This window comes from Scyliorhinus torazame, chromosome 2 (genome assembly GCF_047496885.1).
Source record: "Scyliorhinus torazame isolate Kashiwa2021f chromosome 2, sScyTor2.1, whole genome shotgun sequence".
In the NCBI taxonomy this organism is placed as follows: Eukaryota; Metazoa; Chordata; class Chondrichthyes; order Carcharhiniformes; family Scyliorhinidae; genus Scyliorhinus; species Scyliorhinus torazame.
The window spans coordinates 26026651-26047960 of record NC_092708.1 but is presented as its reverse complement, the minus strand read 5'-3'; the positions used below and the strand labels follow the sequence as shown (position 1 = coordinate 26047960).

Genomic DNA, 21310 nt, shown 5'->3' with positions numbered 1-21310 from the left:
CTCAAGAATTGTTTAGGTAAATGTTTGTGCATAGCTAGGGTCAGAGTAGTAGCCATGTAGGAGGTACCCCCCACCGGTCAGGGAACGAAGAGGACAAAATTTATGTGATCCTTCACGCTTCGCGTTAGGATCACAAGGCGGGAATGTAGCCACGTAAAATGGTTGCGTTCCGATTAATCTGGCCAAAACCCAGTTTAAAATGGCTAACCCAAAAGACTGCTGGGAAAAGCAGCTAAGAAGACACAAGCAGGCAGCTGCAGACAGTATTGCATATTCGGCTCTGGGAAGTTAGCCCAAATCGATACTCAGGGCAATCAACAGCCCATCAACCCAGGTATTTGCAGTTGCATTCAGGACTGTTTGCAGCCCATCTATTCAGACATCCACAGTTAAATCGGCTATCCCCGGGAACAATTGCAACATATTAGCAATTGAATACCGGGCCAGACCTGTCGTCGCCTGCAGTGGCCGAAACAAAGACAGGTGAGCGACCACCCCCCGATCGAGGAATCACCTCACCATTGGACACGTCGACCTCAGAGATTGGGGACAGATCCAATCACTTGGGACTCAGGGTCAAGGGCCGCCCCAGGAGGCGGGAAGCCCCTGAGCCCTATAAAAGTGAGGGTCCAAGTTCAGACCTCTCTCTCTCTCCTCTTCGCCTGCTCGAGACCTTCGCAAGAACAGCAGCCGGCAACAGTAGGTTTGAATCCAGCGATCGCTATCCGGTAGAGACACCTAGCCACCGACCTGTAGCAGCCTTTTGAATCCCGCGGGCCAGATCTGATTGGACAAGCCATTCGTTTCCCTGACCTGGTGGGCTCTTCCTAAGTTAAGTATTGGCCAGTAGTGATAGGTTTCATAGAATTTTTTTTATATATCATAGAATTTACAGTGCAGCAGGAGGCCATTCGGCCCATCGAGTCTACACCGGCCCCCGGAAAAGTAACCTACCCAAGGTCAACACCTCCACTCTATCCCCATAACCCAGTACACCCACCCAACACTAAGGCCAATTTTGGACACTAAGGGCAATTTATCATGGCCAATCCACCTAACCTGCACATCTTTGGTCTGTGGGAGGAAACTGGAAAACCCGGAGGAAACCCACGCACACACGGGGAGGATGTGCAGACTCCGCACAGACAGTGACCCAAGCCAGAATCGAACCTGGGACCCTGGAGCTGTGAAGCAATTGTGCTATCCACAATGCTACCGTGCTGCCTGTTTATTATATAGAAAGTAGTATTAGGGTATTAATATTGCTTGTTGTATATAATAAATGACCGTTATTTTAATCCTTACTAAGCGGTGTGCTGTATTATTAATCATAACCTGAACTTGAACCACGTGGCGGTATCATAAATATACCTGGCGACTCATGAGCAAAGGTGACGTAATCAGAGCAAATAGACTAAGGTTAAAAAGAGCAACACACATCCACACAATCTGCTTGCCCCCAAGGACGGCAAGGCCAATCTTTCTAACCTAACCTTGTTACTAAAACGTACCAAATCCCTGGAACCATTCTGGTAATACGAGTAACACGTTTCCTATACTATGGTACCATTCTTTCCCCCCTATTTATACTAATCCTAAATCTGTTAATGCAAATTGTGCAGAAATAGCTCAAGTGTGCAGGTGTTCGAAAGTGTGGCAAAGCAAAGCTTACTGCTGACAAACTGGTTTATGTTGTGAAGTAGCATCTGCACCATCACTGGAAGCCCAACTGTCAAACTATCTAGCACACGGCACAGTCACACACACTTGTGCAGGCTGTTATTTTGGACAATTTGCAGTGTCAGGGTTTACAAGAGATATTTGGGATTTCTCCCTGCTGCCCTCAGCAACACTAGGTGCAGAATATGTACTTCATACTCCAATCCAGAGGCAAGTAACTACCAGGTAAATGGAAGTATAGGGCATGGGTTAGCCCCGGGATTCCAAAGGTGCTGTAGAAGAGAAGCAATGGGAGCCTCTGGTTAAGAACCATCATAATATTGGCATATATGTATCCTCGGGATACTCTTTTGCAATTTACTGACTGGTCTAAATAGGTCGAGCAGCAGTTAAAAGTAGATAAGCCACAGGATATATTTAATACTAATCTCTCAAATACACCTGCTGTTTCTGTACATTACCTACAGCAAAACCATAAACACAACAGTCTGCATGTGAAGTGCTGTAATGTTATCTTACTAAATTTGCTTAATTTCAGATTCTCCAAAACCATAATGGAAAAATGGAAAGAAATTTGTTTGGAATCTGTCTCCTCCGACTAATCTGCGTACTTGAAAAAGCGCTTAAATTAAATATGGCCTATTAGTCTGTCAACATTATCTGACTCCCCCGCTGCCAGTTTTAAACATTTTCACCATCTATGTGGTTTTCACAATTCTCTGTTCATTCAAATTGTGCAAAAATAGCTCAACTATATTTAGATGCTCAAAATTACAGTAAAGCAAAGCTCTTTAGTCTCAGAAACAACTGAATCAGGGAGAATGTGTAAATTCCACACGGACAGTGACCCGGGGCCGGGATCGAACCCGGGTCCTCGGCGCTGTGAGGCAGCAGTGCTAACCACTGCACCACCTTGCCACCCCCATGCAAATTTATACATGGCGTGGAATATGAGGAATACTGCTGTGGGGCTGCCATGTTGAGCGGACGGCCCAATATAGAGGTCCCGCGACCGCTCACCCCCCTTGTACCACAAATCAGCCCCGAACCACCCAATTGCCCACCTCCAAGTACGGGGAGTGACCCGACCCACACCCCACAGGGGCCCCTGTAATAGGGAGATCCCACACACCCTAGAACCCCAGAAATAGCACCCCCATGTGGCTTCTGCAATAAGGGCCGCCCCCGCCCCCAGGTTTCCCAGTTCTAAGGGGGTCCCAACCCATAGCAATAACATGCTTGAGTGATCGAAATTCACTTTTTCCCCGTGTCTGCGTGGGTCTCACCCCTACAACCCAAAGATGTGCATGTCAAATTGTCCCTTATTTGGAAAAAAAAAGAAGTGGGCACTTTAAATTTTAAAATAATAATTACCCTGACAACCAATTTCAGATTGCCAGCCGGGTTCACGGTGTGGCGCGTTTGCATGCACTGGAAGCTACATATATTAATACACAGGACCCTGTTCTTTGCAGACAGGAAGATCATGTACACACATTGCACCTGGTTCAGCTAAACAAAATAAGTGACAGTTATTTGCTGACTTATTCCTCAGGGCAATACTTTGACCAGTCAGGGTCAAGCTGCCTGGCTTAAATTTCAAACAATGTTTGACAGTTAACTGTCAGTCATCTGGTGCATTCTCTATGGCAACACCTCCACCAATCAGAATCTGCTTAATCAACACTTTCTTTTCGTACAGTATAAATTGTTGTGTTCTGATTATTTCAGTACTCTTGCGTAGGTAGTGTCCTGATGAATACTAGAGGAAACGTCTCAGTTCTCAGCAAAATTCAAGTTCTGTACTACCAAAGAGAAATGCCTCTTGTACTTTCTTGATCATCTAATCTACCTCCCCTGCTACCTTCAGGGAAGTGTAGATAGGTAATCCTAGATCTCCCTGTTCCTCTGTATGTTTCAGAATCTGATAACCTAATGCGCATTCCCTTGCCTTCTTTGACCATTCCAGTTACATTAACTCATGCTTCTCCAGATTGAGATTTGTCAATACTGCTCAGTTCAATGATATTTTCTTGGTCTAATTTCCTTCTTCACAAGCAACCAATTTTTGTATCATCTGTAAACTTCTTACATATCCCTACATTGTGGGCGGCATGGTAGCACAGTGGTTACCACTTTTGCTTCACAGCTCCAGGGTCCCAGGTTGATCCCGGCTTGGGTCACTATCTGTGTGGAGTCTGCACGTTCTCCCAGTGTCTGCATGGGTTTCCTCCGGGGTGTTCCGGTTTCCTCCCACAAGTCCTGAAAGATGTGTTTGTTAGGTGAATTGGACATTCTGATTTCTCCCTCTGTGTACCCGAACAGGCGCTGGAGTGTGGCAACTAGGGGCTTTTCACAGTAACTTCATTGCAGTGTTAATGTATGCCTACTTGTGGCAATAAAGATTATTATTTAAGTCAAAATTCTTAATACATAATTTCCCTCACAAGGGAAAAGGACATGGTGCTGAACCCCATTCTGAAAGTGTGGTGGAGACAGATTCACTCGTGGCTTCCCAAAGAGAATTGGATTAATATCTGATGAGAAAACATTTGCAGGGCTAGGGGGACAAAGGCAGGGGGAGTGGCACTAAGAAAACTGCTGTTGCAGAGAACCGGCACCGACATAATGGGCCAAATGGCCTTTTTCTGTGCTGAACCATTCAATGAAAACACAACACTATAAACCAAGTTTTTCACAATAAACCAATCGCAACAGCAGGGAACTGCAAAATGCGAGACAGCCAGGCGTATGTTTGGCCTCATGTCTTTCAGGAAGAGCAGAGCAGATTAGCCTTTTTTGAGAAACAAATGTCTTTTGAAACTTGCAAATTCATTGACTATTATAAATGAATTTTCTTCTTAATATCTCTTATCATCTCTTTTGCCCATTTTTATACAATTAAACCTCTGCAATGTCCATTGGGACATTTTTCTACATTATACACTTACAAGTTTTAATTGTTAGCAACAATCTCCAAAGGCAGTTAAAATAAAACCACTGACTGGTACTTACCATGTTGTATCAGCTGAATGTGGCCACTAAGAAGCCAGCAAAGGGAGTTTGTCACATTGTCGAAATAGCGCAGAAAATCCTGTTTGCTGTCATCCTTGAATGAAGAACAATTTTTTAACCTTTTCAGACACTTTTCAAAGATGCATTCAACTTTTCAAATATACTTTGTTTCTGATCATACATTGCTGTTAAGTGTAAGTGTCGACATAGTCCCAGAGGATCATAGGCTGCCCTCCCCTTTGAGAGCTGACAAGTGGCGATTTAACCCGAGGTTCACCAAAACTCAGGAGAGGGACAAGGTTGAGAAGGCAGAGCCTTCATGAATGATCTTAGCCAGTACGGGAATGAACCCGCACTGTTGGCGTTGCTGCACATCATGAACCAGCTGTCCAGCCAACTGAGCTAACCGATCCCAACATTGCAGTTAAGCATTGCCAAGTAATGATATGCCAACGTTGAATACACAACACAGTTTATTGAGCTAAACAAGTCCATGTTGGCGTTGATACTCCACTTGAACCCTTTCCCATCCTTCCTTATCTAATGGGTGGAACAGTAGCACAGTGGGTAGCACGGTTGTTTCACAGCTCCAGGGTCCCAGGTTCGATTCTCGGCTTGGGTCACTGTCTGCAAGTTCTCCCCGTGTGCATGGATTTCCTCCGGGTGTTCCGGTTTCCTCCCACAAGTCCCGAAAGACGTGCTGTTAGGTAATTTGGACATTCTGAATTCTCCCCCAGTGTACCTGAACAGGCTCCGGAATGTGGTGACTAGGGGTTTTCACAGTAGCTTCATTGCAGTGTTCATGTAAACCAACTTGTGACAATAAACATTATTATGATAATCCCATCAGCATAATCCCAAATTCACTGCTCCTTCACCTGCTTATCCAGTTTCACATTTGAAGCAATTCGCTTTCATTATTCTTCACAGCACTGAGTTCCAAATTCTCCACACTCTCTGGGTAAAGAAGGTCTATTCTGATTTCCACATACGATTTCTTGGTGATCATCTTATATTGATGGCCACTAGTTTTTGACACTTCCCCCACAAGTAGAAACATTCTCTCTGTGCCTAATCTATCAAAACTTCCATAGGGTTTTCATCCTTCTTTTCTGTCGGAAGGTTAGAGAACCTACAAACCACTCAAAAGATGTTGTAAAATATTTCTCAAAAGAAATGATTCTTTTGAGAATGTGAATTTTCTGACCGACGTATGCGTTCTGTTGAGTTTCTTCAGTGATCGTTTCAGAGCGAATACAACATTTCAGCCAATCATCGGAAGCAAAATCTTTAGCTTTTAGACTGGTAAGGAACGTTTACAAATAAGAGTTCATGCAAATAGGGCAGACAGAATTTAGATGCATATGTTACCTCAACAGCCTTGAGGAAACGAGCCTGCAGACGTCGTGCCAGCAGCATTAGGTTGTCTGCAGCTGACGGCAGCACTTTGTTATAAAACTCTTCCGCATCTTCCTTTGGATCCAGATCCACACAGGCGGTGCTGAAAGGGAGCAATTCAATTCACCATTAACGCTGCTTTTAACACAGCCTCACTTCCATAAGGCCATAACACATAGGAGCAGAACTAGGCCACTCGGCCCATCGAGTCTGCTCTGCTATTCAATTATGGCTGATATTTTCTCATCCCCATTCTCCTGCCTTCTCCCCATAACCCCTGATCCCCTTATTAATCAAGAACCTATCTATCTCTGTCTTAAAGACACTCAGTGAATTGGCCTCCACAGCCTTCTGCGGCAAAGAGTTCCACAGATTTACCACCCTCTGGCTGAAGAAATTCCTCCTCATCTCTGTTTTAAAGGATCGTCCCTTTAGTCTGAGATCGTCCCTTTAGTCCTCTGGTTCTAGTTCTTCCTACAAGTGGAAACATCCTCTCCATGTTCACTCTATCCAGGCCTCGCAGTATCCTTTAAGTTTCAATAAGATCTCCTCTCATCCTTCTAAACTCCAACGAATATAGACCCAGAGTCCTCAACCGTTCCTCATACGACAAGTTCTTCATTCGAGGGATCATTCTTGTGAACCCCCTCTGGACCCTTTCCAAGGCCAGCTTCCATCCAGAAAAATCTGAATATCTAACTAGATATTAACTGCTATGGCAATCAAGGATAATTAACAATGATGAAAACGATGCAATCTATAATCAAAAGTCTCAGGATTTTTGGCATGGAGAAACTTATGCCGAGGAATGAAGAGTTTAGATGGTTCAGTGGTTATCTCGGAGTGTTAAGAGCGAGATGGTAGAAGGGTTCAGATGGTCAATCTATCAGAGAATTGCAAACAACATTATAAATCAAAAGAATATAAGTTAAGGATCTTTACAACCACTGGCTGAGGTAGCTTGCCACGTAGCAAGAAGACCACCTATGTTCCTACATCTTAAGAGACTAAACACAAGTCGAGTGATTTTGTTTTTACTGAACACCTGTACAGTCTGCAAGTATAACCCTGAGCTTCCGGTTGCTTGGCAGTTTAACTCATCGCCTCACCCCTATTCCAGCCTCCTACATTGTTCCTAAGAAGCTTAATGGGAACTTGAGGGATGACAGCACTTTCAGACTCATCAAGCTCTTCAATTTCACATTACAACCCCTGCTGCATTTTTATGGCTGTTGGTAATCATTCTGCCAAAGCGATTCACACCTCCTCTAGTCTTTCTTTGCTTTTCCATTAACACCTCCGTTTGGCCCTCGCCACGGTGGCACTCCCATCCCCACCCAAAAACCACTCCAGCAGCCTAGTGGTGATAGCCACCCTCCAGTCCTGGAACCAACTACGGCAGCAATTTGGCCTGACCAAAATGTCGGACAATGGTCCCATCTGCAACAACCATAGGTTCACACCAGCGCTGACTGACGCCATCTTTAAAAAGTGGGGACAGGACGGAGGGACACTGACAGTCAGGGACCTATACACGGACGGCAGGATCGCAACAATGGACGAACTGATAGAGAAATTCCAGCTAGCCAACGAGCTAAGGTACCTGCAACTCAAAAACCTCCTACGAAAGGAGACAAGGACGTATCCACAACCGCCACGACAGACATTACTGGAAGAACTACTGGACGCAAGCATACTAGATAAAGGGAACTGTAGCGACAGGTATGACCGACTGGTAGAAAGGGCCAACACTGTACTGGACGCAACAAGAAAGAAATGGGAGGAAGACCTGGGGATTGAAATAGGGTGGGGACTCTGGAGCGAAGCACTGCATATGGTCAACTCCACCTCCACGTGCGCAAGGCTCAGCCTGACACAACTAAAAGTGATACATAGAGCCCACTTAACAAGAACCTGTATGAGTAGGTTTTTCCCGGAGGTTGAGGATAGATGGGCCTGGCCAATCACACCCACATGTTCTGGTCTTGCCCCAGACTTGCGGGGTACTGGACAGCCTTCTTCGAGGTAAAGTCCAAAGTGGTGGGGATGAGGGTGGAGCCATGTCCAAAAGTGGCGGTCTTCGGGGTATCAGACCAGCCAGATCTATTCCTGGGTAGGAGGGCGGACGCCCTTGCCTTTGCCTCCCTGATCGCCCGCCATAGAATCCTGTTCGGCTGGTGGTCAGCAGCACCACCCAAATGGAGAAAATCAAATTCGCCATCCGAGGGTCCGACGACGGCTTCCACAGAACGTGGGAGCCAGTCACCCAATTGTTCCGGGACCTGTTTGTGGCCAACGAAGAAGCAGAAGAATAGCCAGGTAGACAAGAATCGGGGGAAAGGAGCTGAGGCGGGGGAGGGAGGGATAGCAGCTAAACCCAAGAGAAAAGAAAGGTGAACCACAGGAGAAGGGGAGGGGGGGGGGGGAAAGGGGAGGAGACAGGGAACAATAGAGGGGAACCAGTGAGGTGGGGGGGTAGAGGCAAGGGAATGACAGCCGGAAGGAGGGCACGGGAAACGATAACAAACTCGGCATCCACAGGAGCAGAGAACAAAGAAAATCCGGGCGAAAGACGGGATGAACGGCTGAAGAGGAGGTGATCGTGAGATGACAACAGCAGTGAAAACTGTCCGGGAGAAGCAAGCGACAACACCAACACCAGATTCATTCGCATATTGCCCTCTATAATTGTTTCCCCGGCACCCAAATGTATATTTACCCCCCGTTTCCCCCCGCCCCCACAAACAGATGCCTACTTAGGTGCTAAAAACAATTCTGCCAATTGTACAGAGCTGCTGTTGTTGAGCTAGCACATAATACCCTACAAGTTATTTTATTCTAACTTTTTTGTTCTTGTTGTTTGTTTTGTTTTTTGTGCGTGTTCCCTTCTCTTCTATATATATATATATATATATATATATATATTCTATTTTGTGTACATAATGGCAAATATACTTTGCTCAAAAACCCAACAAAAAAACATAAGGGCTGGTTTAGCACAGGGCTAAATCGCTGGCTTTGAAAGCAGACCAAGGCAGGCCAGCAGCACTGTTCAATTCTTGTACCAGCCTCCCAAACAGGCACCGGAATGTGGAAACTAGGGGCTTTTCGCAGTAGCTTCATTTGAAGCCTGCTTGTGACAATAAGCGATTTTCATTTCAGTTCATTTATTTAAAAAAACCTCCGTATGGCTTGCATTATCATCCTTTTTGCCGTTTACTAACTCCTGCTTTCTACCCTATCACCCTATATTCCTTGAAAAATAGTACATCCCTCACAGTTTCCAGTTCTGATGAAAAGTCATTGACCTCGAACATTAACTCGGTTTCTTTATCCGTTGAGTATTTCCAGTTTTCTGTTCTCAGACCAGCTCTCCAGTCAGATGAGTAGTTTTAGCCAATTAACAGACAAATTAGGAGCAGGAATAGGCCATTGGGCCCCTCCAGCCTGCTCCACCATTTGATAAGGTCATGGCAGATCTGATTGTTGCTTCAACTGTGCTCTCTTTCCTACCCCATAACCCTCCGACTCCCTTGTCAATCAAAATTCTATCTAACTCAATTTAATGATGCAGTGTCCACTTTTTTGTGTGAAGAGAATTCCACAGAATAACAACCCTCTGAGAGAACAAATGTCTCCTATCTCACTCTTAAAAAGGAGGTGCCTTATGTTTAAACAGTACCCCCTAGTTCTAGAGAAAATGCTGAAAAATCTCAGCAGGCCTGGCAGCATCAGTAAGGAGAGAAAAGAGCTCACGTTTCGAGTCCAGATGACCCTTTGTCAAAGTTAAAAGAGATAGAAAGTGGGAAATATTTATACTGTAGGGTGAGAGAATGAAAGATGAGTCTTGCCCAGAGAAACCAAGGGAAAGAGTGCTAATGAAATGAAAAAGTGAAATGAAAATCGCTATTGTCACAAGTAGGCTTCAAATGAAGTTACTGTGGAAAAACCCTCGTCGCCACATTCCGGCGCCTGGTAATGGCTGTCCCCAGAGAGAACAAAAGGTGCGAAAGGCCAAACTGCAGAGAAACTAACATCAGAGGGTAAACCGTGACAGATGTAGATGTGGGGGGAGAAGGGGGAAGCAAAGGGGAGAAAAGGTAAGGAAAGGGGGGATAAGATAGGGGGAGAATATATATAATATATATATATATATATATAAAGAAAGACAAGAAAGAAATGGTAAAAGACAGTTAAAATGAAGTGGAATGAAAACAAAGGGGTCGAGGTGGGGTAGAGCTAATCATCTGAAGTTGTTGAATTCGATGTTGAGACCGGAAGGCTGTAGCGTGTCTAACCGGAAGATAATATGCTGTTCCTCCAATTTGCATTGAGCTTCACTGGAACATTGCAGCAGGCCAATGACAGACATGTGGGCATGGGAGCAGGGCTTTTAACACAAAGAGATTTTCCAGCATTTTCTCTTTGGTTTCAGATTCCAGCATCCGCAGTAATTTGCTTTTACCCACTAGTTCAAGTCTTTCTTAGAAGGGGAAACATCCTCTCAGCATCCAACCTGTCAAGTTCCCTTTGGAGCTTATAGGTTTCAATTGAACATTGTCAAGTGCATTGATATACTTTAAGATGGTAAGGGACCACATAAGAAAATCTTTATTATAACCTCTTCAGAGCTAATGGTGCTGATTTGGTGCTATGTGGCTTGCAGGGAGCAGGCCTCTTATTTCCATGTTCCGAACTCACTGTACAAACTGATCTGTTTCGGAAGCACCTGATTGTAAAGTCCAACCTGTTGATCTGCATAGTGTATTATTTCTAGGTTAATAAATAGGCTGGACAGTGTGCGAAAGGGAGAGAGGATGGGGATTTAGTCATAAACAAATGCTTCAATATTTCAAACGGATGGCACGGCAGCACAGTGGTTAGTACTGTTGCTTCACAGCATCAGGGACCTGGGTTCGATTCCCGGCTTGGGTCAATCTGTGCGGAGTCTGCACGTTCTCCCTGTGTCTGCGTGAGTTTCCCCCATGCGCTCCGGTTTCCTCCCACAAGTCCCGAAAGACGCGCTTGTTAGGTGAATTGGACATTCTGAATTCTCCCTCTGTGTACCCGAACAGGCGGCGGAGTGTGGCGACGAGGGGATTTTCACAGAAACTTTGTTGCAGTGTTAATGTAAGCTTACTTGTGAGACTAATAAAGATTATTACTATTACATGCAAAATAATGCACATGCACAACATTCATGGGCCAATTTGCTTGATTTGAGAAAAATCATTTCTAACTGATTTCTTGCATTGCACCCTCAAGTGGAATATTAATTGCAGACTCCTGGTCTGATTTACCTGACTATCTCCGCTAACTCTACAGCTGTGGACCATCTTCCTGGGATGTTGTAGTAGTCTTGTCGAAGCACCAGTATGCAATATTGAATTAGGTCATAATAATAAATATCCTCTTTTAATTTCTGTAATTCTTTGCTTCCTAAGGGAGGATCTTGCAGGATTTCTGTAAAAGACACAGGACAAAGTTGAAAGGAGAATCGGTTAATGCAATGCTACACCAAAAATCATATGGAAATGTAACAGTGCAGTCCTCTGGGTACCATTTACAACTCTGCCAGAATTTTTTAAAAATCTTACTGCTATTTGATCTTAACAGATTCAGAACACTGTTAAAACAAGGCCTGTGGCTCTAGGCACCATCATTGCAGCTATCTTGGTAAAACCTTGAAATCTATACTTCATTTTTACTCAGCTCCGTGGCATTGATCAAATTTAACCCAGCTCCTCTTCTGAGATGCGGGCAGGTTGTTTCCACTGGCGGGTGAAAGCAGAACTAGGGGGCATAGCCTCAAAATAAGGGGAAATAGATTTAGGACTGAGCTTAGGAGGAACTTCTTCACCCAAAGGGTTGTGAATCTATGGAATTCCTTGCCCAGTGAAGCAGTTGAGGTTCCTTCATTAAATGTTTTCAAGATAAAGATAGAGTTTTTTTAAGAATAAAGGGATTAAGGGTTATGGTGTTCAGGCGGGAAAGTGGAGCTGAGTCCACAAAAGATCAGCCATGATCTCATTGAATGGCGGAGCAGGCCCGAGGGGCCAGATGGCCTACTACTGCTCCTGGTTCTTATGTACATCATCGGCATTGGGCATCGAATCAAAAACATTCTTTGCTCTGCGCACCCGCAAGTCATGATGGGCATCAACCTCAACTGGCATGACGACTCATAAGCGGGGCCTCCTCACCACCACCGCCGATCCCCGCCCCCCCCCCCCCCCCCAACCCCAATCCCAACCCCTGCCCTCCATCCCCTCCAGAAAATCCAGCCCCTGGATGCATACTCCCATCAGCACTGAAATCCAAAAGGTACAATGACTGCATTCAATATTCCAAAAATGCACATTTCCAGTAAATAGCTGCACGTAGATCAGAAAAGGCAATTGCCTCATTAAGTGTAACAGATACACAGTTAGGTGCACAATATCTTCGTAAAATACATACGTAAATATGCTAAGTGGCATTTCATATATCCATCCAGAACTTGCATTTATATAGCACGTTTAATACGGTTACAGCACAGGAATGGAATAAAATACATTTGAGTATGAGAGACATTAGGAGAGGGGACCAAAAACCTTTGGTCAAGCAGGCAGATTTAAGGGGGTGTTTTAAAGGAGTAGAGAGAGAGGTTGAGAGATGCAGAGAGGTTCAGGAATGGAGTTTCAGAGCTTGGGGACTCAGCAGCTGGTGATAGAGCCAACAAAGGTGGAGGGGTGAAAATTGAGATATACAAGAGGGATATTGGGCTGGAAAAGAAGTGGAAAGAGCAAGGTGGTGGAGGGAATTGAAAACACGGAGAGTTTTCAAAACTGCCAGACCGGGAGGAAACATATATAAGCAAACACAAAAAGTGATTTTTTTTAAGCATGGAAAGAGGACCTTCGGCCTATTGGGTCTGCACCAGCGATCAAGCATGTCAAGGTAGCATAGTTACTTCACAGCTCCAGGGTCCCAGGTTCGATCCCCAGTTTGGGTCACCGTCTGTGTGGGTTTCCTCCGGGTGCTCCGGTTTCCTTCCACAAGTCCCGAAAGACGTGCTGTTAGGTGAATTGGACGTTCTGAATTCTCCCTCAGTGTACACGAACAGGCGCCGGAATGTGGCGATGAGGGCTTTTCGCAGTAACTTAATTGCAGTGTTAATGTAAGCCTACTTGTGACACTAATAAAGATTATTATTACCTATTTGTTCTAATCCCATTTTCCAGGAATTGACTCGTAGCCTTGTATGCTATGGGGTTTCAAATGCTCATCTAAATACTCCTTAAATGAAAATCACTTATTGTCACAAGTCGGCTTCAATGAAGTTACTGCTAAAAGCCCTTAGTCGCCACATTCCAGCGCTTGTTCGGGGAGGCCGGTACGGGAATTGAACCCGCGGCTGGTCTTGTTCTCCCTTACAAGCCAGCGGTTTAGTCCACTGTGAGGATGTTGTGAGGATTCCTGCCTTTACCACCCTTTCAGGCAGTCAGTTCCAGATTCCAACCACCCTCACATCTCCTCAAAACCTCCTGTCCATTACCTTTAAATCTATGCCCCCTGGTTATTGAACCCTCCACTAAGGGGAAAGGTTCCTTCCTATCTACCTTATCAATACCCCTCAATCTTATACACCCTCGATCAGGTCCCCCTTAGTTTTCTCTGCTCTAAGGAGAACAACCCCAACTTATCCAGCCTCTCTTGATAGCTGAAATGCTAGGCAACATCCTGGTGAATCTCCTCTCCATCTTTTCTAGTGCAATCACATCCTTCCTTTGCTGTGGTGACCAGTACTGCACACAGTACTCCAGCTGTGGCCTAACCAGTGTTTCATACAGCTCCATCATAACCTCCCTGCTCTTATATTCTATGCCTCAGCTAATAAAGGCAAGTGTGCCATAAACAGTGATCCAAGCCTGGAACCAAACCTGGGTCCCTGGTGCTGTGAAGCAACAGTGCTATCATGCATCCCAAGGTCCCTCTGATCCTCTGTAGTTCCTGTGGTCTGAGCATTAACTGTATATTTCCTGCATTAAATTTCATTGTCAGGTGTTCACCTATTCTACCAGCCTTACTACCAGTCCTCTTGAAGTCTACCATTGTCCTGCAAAACAAATTGGCCTATACCTAGGGGGAGGCAATGGCGCAGTGGTATTGTCGCTGGGCTGGTAATCCAGAGACCCAAAATTATGCTCTAGGGATTCGAATCCTGGGGTTCAAATCCCGGCATGGCAGATGGTGAAATTTGAATAAAAATCTGGAATTAAACGTCTCTAATGATCACCATGAAACCATTGTCGTAAAAATCCATCTGGTTCCTTAAGGAAATCTTTCGTCCTTACCAGGTCGGCCTACATGCCTTCAGGGGTGGGCAATAAATGCTGGCCCAGTCAGCGACGCCCACATCCCGTGAACAAATAATAAAAAATACCCACTATTCGCACTCACGTATGAATGAAAACTGTTGGACAAACACACTGAAAGGTAATGTCAAGATCTCCAGCTAGTGGCAGCACTTCCTGTAGTGTTGAAGGAAGGGAAATTGAAGGGTAACAGGCCCGAGGATGCTCGATTCTGTAACATTTCCTACCTTTCAGCTTTAGGAGCAGGGTTGGGATCTTATCATCCGAGCTTTCTGCAACTTCCGCTGCCAAGTTAAAAACGATAGAATTCACTTCTTCATCCAAGCCGTCTGTGGCTGAACCCCTAATCATTTAGCACAAAATAAGGGAACACTTTGTTCAGTGAAAAACACAACATAAAATACAAAACATAAAACTTATTCATCACAGGAGCTGGGAGAATTGGTGATTCAGAGGTAGAATTCTCACCCCTTCTTCCCACCAGGGAGACCCGAGTTTGATGACTGATCAATTCAGACTACATGTTCTACTGGGGGTCACAGATTTAAAGTTTTGAGTAAAAGATGCCAGGAGTATTCGAAATAAGGTAGGGGAACTGGCAGCATGGGTTGGTACCTGGGACTTCGATGTTGTGGCCATTTCGGAGACATGGATAGAGCAGGGACAGGAATAGTTGTTGCAGGTTCCGGGGTTTAGGTGTTTTAGTAAGCTCAGAGAAGGAGGCAAAAGAGGGGGAGGTGTGGCGCTGCTAGTCAAAAACAGTATTACGGTGGCGGAGAGGATGCTAGATGGGGACTCTTCTTCCGAGGTAGTATGGGCTGAGGTTAGAAACAGGAAAGGAGAGGTCACCCTGTTGGGAGTTTTCTATAGGCCTCCAAATAGTTCTAGGGATGTAGAGAGGAAAGGATGGCGAAGATGATTCTGGATAAGAGCGAAAGTAACAGGGTAATTATTATGGGAGACTTTAACTTTCCAAATATTGACTGGAAAAGATATAGTTCGAGTACATTAGATGGGTCGTTTTTTGTACAATGTGTGCAGGAGAGTTTTCTGACACAATATGTTGACAGGCCAACAAGAGGAGAGGCCACATTGGATTTGGTTTTGGGTAATGAACCAGGCCAGGTGTTAGATTTGGAGGTTGGTGAGCACTTTGGGGACAGTGACCACAATTCGGTGACGTTTACGTTAATGATGGAAAGGGATAAGTATACCCCGCAGGGCAAGAGTTATAGCTGGGGGAAGGGCAATTATGATGCCATTAGACATGACTTGGGGGGGATAGGTTGGAGAAGTAGGCTGCAAGTGTTGGGCACACTGGATATGTGGAGCTTGTTCAAGGAACAGCTACTGCGTGTTCTTGAGGAAGGCGTCGAGCGCGGGAACCGTGGTTCACCAAAGAAGTGGAATCTCTTGTTAAGAGGAAGAAGGAGGCCTATGTGACGATGAGGTGTGAAGTTTCAGTTGGGGCGCTTGATAGTTACAAGGTAGCGAGGAAGGATCTAAACAGAGAGCTAAGACGAGCAAGGAGGGGACATGAGAAGTATTTGGCAGGTAGGATCAAGGAAAACCCAAAAGCTTTCTATAGGTATGTCAGGAATAAAAGAATGACTAGGGTAAGAGTAGGGCCAGTCAAGGACAGGGATGGGAAGTTGAGTGTGGAGTCTGAAGAGATAGGCGAGATACTAAATTAATATTTTTCGTCAGTATTCACTCAGGAAAAAGAGAATGTTGTGGAGGAGAATGCTGAGACCCAGGCTGTTAGAATAGATGGCATTGAGGTATGTAGGGAAGAGGTGTTGGCAATTCTGGACAGGCTGAAAATAGATAAGTCCCCGGGGCCTGATGGGATTTATCCTAGGATTCTCTGGGAAGCCAGGGAAGAGATTGCTGAGCAATTGGCTTTGATTTTTATGTCATCATTGGCTACAGGAATAGTGCCAGAGGACTGGAGGATAGCAAATGTGGTCCCTTTGTTCAAGAAGGGGGGTAGAAACAACCCCGGCAACTATAGACCGGTGAGCCTCACGTCTGTTGTGGGTAAAGTCTTGGAGGGGATTATAAGAGACAAGATTTATAATCATCTAGATAGGAATAATATGATTAGGGATAGTCAGCATGGCTTTGTGAAGGGTAGCTCATGCCTCACAAACCTTATCGAGTTCTTTGAGAAGGTGACTGAACAGGTAGACGAGGGTAGAGCAGTTGATGTGGTGTATATGGATTTCAGTAAAGCGTTTGATAAGGTTCCCCACGGTAGGCTATTGCAGAAAATACGGAGGCTGGGGATTGAGGGTGATTTAGAGATGTGGATCAGAAATTGGCTAGCTGAAAGAAGACAGAGGGTGGTGGTTGATGGGAAATGTTCAGAATGGAGTTCAGTTACAAGTGGCGTACCACAATGATCTGTTCTGGGGCCGTTGCTGTTTGTCATTTTTATCAATGACCTAGAGAAGGCGCAGAAGGGTGGGTGAGTAAATTTGCCGACGACACTAAAGTCGGTGGTGTTGTCGACAGTGCGGAAGGATGTAGCAGGTTACAGAGGGACATAGATAAGCTGCAGAGCGTGGCTGAGAGGTGGCAAATGGAGTTTAATGTAGAGAAGTGTGAGGTGATTCACTTTGGAAGGAATAACAGGAATGCGGAATATTTGGCTAATGGTAAAGTTCTTGGAAGTGTGGATGAGCAGAGGGATCTAGGTGTCCATGTACATAGATCCCTGAAAGTTGCCACCCAGGTTGATAGGGTCGTGAAGAAGGCCTATGGAGTGTTGGCCTTTATTGGTAGAGGGATTGAGTTCCGGAGTCATGGGGTCATGTTGCAGCTGTACAAAACTCTGGTACGGCCGCATTTGGAGTATTGCGTACAGTTCTGGTCACCGCATTATAGGAAGGACGTGGAAGCTTTGGAGCGGGTGCAGAGGAGATTTACCAGGATGTTGCCTGGTATGGAGGGAAAATCTTATGAGGAAAGGCTGATGGACTTGAGGTTGTTTTCGGTAGAGAGAAGAAGGTTAAGAGGAGACTTAATAGAGGCATACAAAATGATCAGGGGGTTAGATAGGGTGGACAGTGAGAGCCTTCTCCCGCGGATGGAAATGGCTAGCACGAGGGGACATAGCCTTAAACTGAGGGGTAATAGATATAGGACAGAGGTCAGAGATAGGTTCTTTTTTACGCAAAGAGTGGTGAGGCCGTGGAATGCCCTACCTGCAACAGTAGTGAACTCGCCAACATTGAGGGCATTTAAAAGTTTATTGGATAAGCATATGGATGATAATGGCATAGTGTAGGTTAGATGGCTTTTGTTTTTTGACTTCCCATGTCGGTGCAACATCATGGGCCGAAGGGCCTGTACTGCGCTGTATCGTTCTATGTTCTATGCAGTGGGTGTGTGAAAAAGATCTGCTTATTTTCTAAATGCGGCAAGTATTAATGGGAGCAGGGATAATTCTTCATCTGAACAGGAATTTGAGGCAACGAAACTTGCAGGGTTATGGGAAAAGAGCGGAGGAATGGAACTGACTGGATTGTTCTACAGAGCTGGCATGGAGCCCATGGGCTCCTTGACTGCCTTCTGTCTAATAATGGCCATATCATGGATTATCATGGAATTTACAGTGCAGAAGGAGGCCATTCGGCCCATCAAATCTGCACCGGCTCTTGGAAAGAGCACCCTACCCAAGGTCAACACCTCCACCCTATCCCCATAACCCAGTAACCCCACCCAACACTAAGGGCAATTTTGGACACTAAGGGCAATTTATCATGGCCAATCCACCTAACCTGCACATCTTTGGACTGTGGGAGGAAACTGGAGCACCCGGAGGAAACCCACGCACACACGGGGAGGATGTGCAGACTCCGCACAGACAGTGACCCAAGCCGGAATCGAACCTGGGACCCTGGAGCTGTGAAGCAATTGTGCTATCCACAATGCTACCGTGCTGTCCACAATCCATTTTACATGGGCCAGTAGACTAGAACGACCTTGGTAACTACTAAACATTCGCCAAACATTCCCCTCATGGGTTCTGGTTGAACCATCTAAAGAAAAATAACTACCCAGGTAATTTAACAGTTGCATTTTGCAAAGAATTCTGATGCTGTGAATCTCTCAAGATGCCAACCAATCTCAAAAGGCATCAAAACGATGATCGGGTTAGGCACAAGTCCTCTCTTTGAGATTGTTTGAGGAATGTGAAAGGCTCCATAAACTACAAATCCTTTCCTTCTTGGACTTGGGGCTGCCTTCCAGCAATACCATGGATAATTGGCTGGAATGCTCATCCTTAGCTCAGTGGGTAGACTCTGGTCTCTAAGTCCCAGAAATTCAGCACAGAATCTAGGCTAACGCACCCGTGCAATACTGGAGGGAGTGCTGCATGGTCAGAGGCATCGTTTTTGGAATGAATCATTGGATTCTGTCCTCTCGGATCCCACAGTACTGTTTCAAAGAAGAGCAGGGGAATTATCTCCAGTGTCCAGGCCAATATTTATCCTTCAATCAGCATGACAAAATTTAGATAGTCTAGCCGTGATCAACATTGTGTGGTAATGGCGGCTGTCTGTGCGCATATTCCCCATCAAGCCTACACTTCAAAAAGGACTTAATTGGCTATAAAGCTCTTGGGACATCCTGTGGCTATATTAATGCAAGTCTTCCTTTTCCGAGTCCGCAGTCAGATTGTGGATAACCTTCCCACACAGGTTTTTGGGGGCATCCCCAGGAATGGCACAGCGGTTAGCACTTCTGCCTCATGGCACCAGGGTCCCACGTTCAATTCCGGCCTCGGGTGACTGTCTGTGAGGAGTCTGCACGTTCTCCCCATGTCTGCGTGGGTTTCCTCCGGGTGCTCCTGTTTCCTCCCACAGTCCAAAGATGTGCAGGCTGGATCGATCAGCCCCTTGGAGCCCAAAGATGTGTGCAGGGCCGGAGGGTCGGTGCAGACACGACGGGCCAAATGGCCTCCTTCGGCACTGTCGAGATTCTATGGATTCTCTACATACAATCCCCATAGAGCGGGTACAGGCCATTCAGCCCATCTAGCCCGTGCAGCCAGCTCCGCGCAATGACCAGAAAAATTCAAGTCTGTTTAGGCAGGAGCTTGTCCACAGCGCCAGGGTCCCAGGTTCGATTCCCCGCTGGGTCACTGTCTGTGCAGAGTCTGCACGTTCTCCCGTGTGTGCGTGGGTTTCCTCCGGGTGCTCCGGTTTCCTCCCACAGTCCAAAGACGTGCAGGTTAGGTGGATTGGCCGTGATAAATTGCCCTTAGTGTCCAAAAAAGGTTAGGAGGGGATATTGGGTTCCGGGGAAGGGGTGGAAGTGAGGGCTTAAGTGGGTGGGTGCAGACTCGATGGGCCGAATGGCCTCCTTCTGCACTGTGTGTTCAATTGTGGGGGGGCGGGACCAACAGAAATTCACTCTGAGAATCGAGCCGGGAGAGAGGAGACAACCTACCCGGGGGCTGCCCGCCGGCCGACTGCAGCCATCCCGCCCCGGCCTCCAGGACCCGGCTCCAATCCGCCGGCTCGGTCCAAGCCTCCAGGCCCGGGCTCGGCTCCAGCTCCAGGCTCCGCGCTCTCGACCCGGCCTCAGCCTGTTTCCAGGGCAACGCCGAAGCCCTCCACTTCACACCAGCACGTTCGCCGCCCCGCCCCGGAGCCAGCCACACACAGAGGCCCCGCCCCGGAGCCAGCCGCACACAGAGGCCCCGCCCCGGAGCCAGCCACACACAGAGGCCCCGCCCCGGAGCCAGCCACACACAGAGGCCCCGCCCCGGAGCCAGCCGCACACAGAGGCCCCGCCCCGGAGCCAGCCGCACACAGAGGCCCCGCCCCGCCCCAGGGCCAGCCCCACACACTGAGGCCCCGCCCCGGAGACAGCCGCACACAGAGGCCCCGCCCCAGGGCCAGCCCCACACACTGAGGCCCCGCCCCGGAGCCAGCCACACACACAGGCCCCGCCCCGGAGACAGCCACACACAGAGGCCCCGCCCTGGAGCCAGCCGCACACAGAGGCCCCGCCCCAGAGACAGCCACACACAGAGGCCCCGCCCCGGAGCCAGCCACACACAGAGGCCCCGCCCCGGAGCCAGCCACACACACAGAGGCCCCGCCCCGGAACCAGCCACACACACAGAGGCCCCGCCCCAGAGACAGCCACACACAGAGGCCCAGCCCCGGAGCTAACCACACACACAGAGGCCCCGCCCCGGAGCCAGCCGCACACAGAGGCCCCCCCCCAGAGACAGCCACACACAGAGGCCCCGCCCCGGAGCCAGCCACACACACAGAGGCCCCGCCCAGGAACCAGCCACACACACAGAGGCCCCGCCCCAGAGACAGCCACACACAGAGGCCCCGCCCCAGAAACAGCCACACACAGAGGCCCCGCCCCGGAGCCAGCCACACACAGAGGCCCCGCCCCAGAGCCAGCCACACACAGAGGCCCCGCCCCGCCCCGGAGCCAACCACACACACAGAGGCCCCGCCCCGCCCCGGAGCCAGCCACACACACAGAGGCCCCGCCCCGGACCCAGCCACACACAGAGGCCCCGCCCCGGAGCCAGCCACACACACAGAGGCCCCGCCCCGGAGCCAGCCACACACAGAGGACCCGCCCCGGAGCCAGCCACACACACAGGCCCCGGAGCCAGCCACACACACAGAGGCCCCGCCCGGAGCCAGCCACACACACAGAGGCCCCACCCCGGAGCCAGCCACACACAGAGGCCCCGCCCCGGAGCCAGCCACACACAGAGAGGCCCCACCCCGGAGCCAGCCACACACACAGAGGCCCCGCCCTGCCCCGGAGCCAGCCACACACACAGAGGCCCCGCCCTGCCCCGGAGCCAACCA

General features: G+C 47.7%; 1 protein-coding gene across 1 annotated transcript in view; it reads right to left on the bottom strand.

The window, feature by feature from the left end:
- Positions 1-20107, bottom strand: part of LOC140386891 (IQ calmodulin-binding motif-containing protein 1-like) — a 64180-nt gene extending 44073 nt beyond the window's left edge. The window contains exons 1-5 of the mRNA XM_072469731.1: positions 19911-20107; positions 14678-14793; positions 11394-11556; positions 6067-6196; positions 4696-4789 (exon numbers count right to left, since the gene is read on the bottom strand). Of these exons, the coding sequence (XP_072325832.1) occupies positions 4696-4789; positions 6067-6196; positions 11394-11556; positions 14678-14793; positions 19911-19942 (535 nt within the window). The 5' untranslated portion in view covers positions 19943-20107. The remainder of the gene's footprint in view (positions 1-4695; positions 4790-6066; positions 6197-11393; positions 11557-14677; positions 14794-19910) is intronic.
- Positions 20108-21310: the final 1203 nt, after the last annotated feature.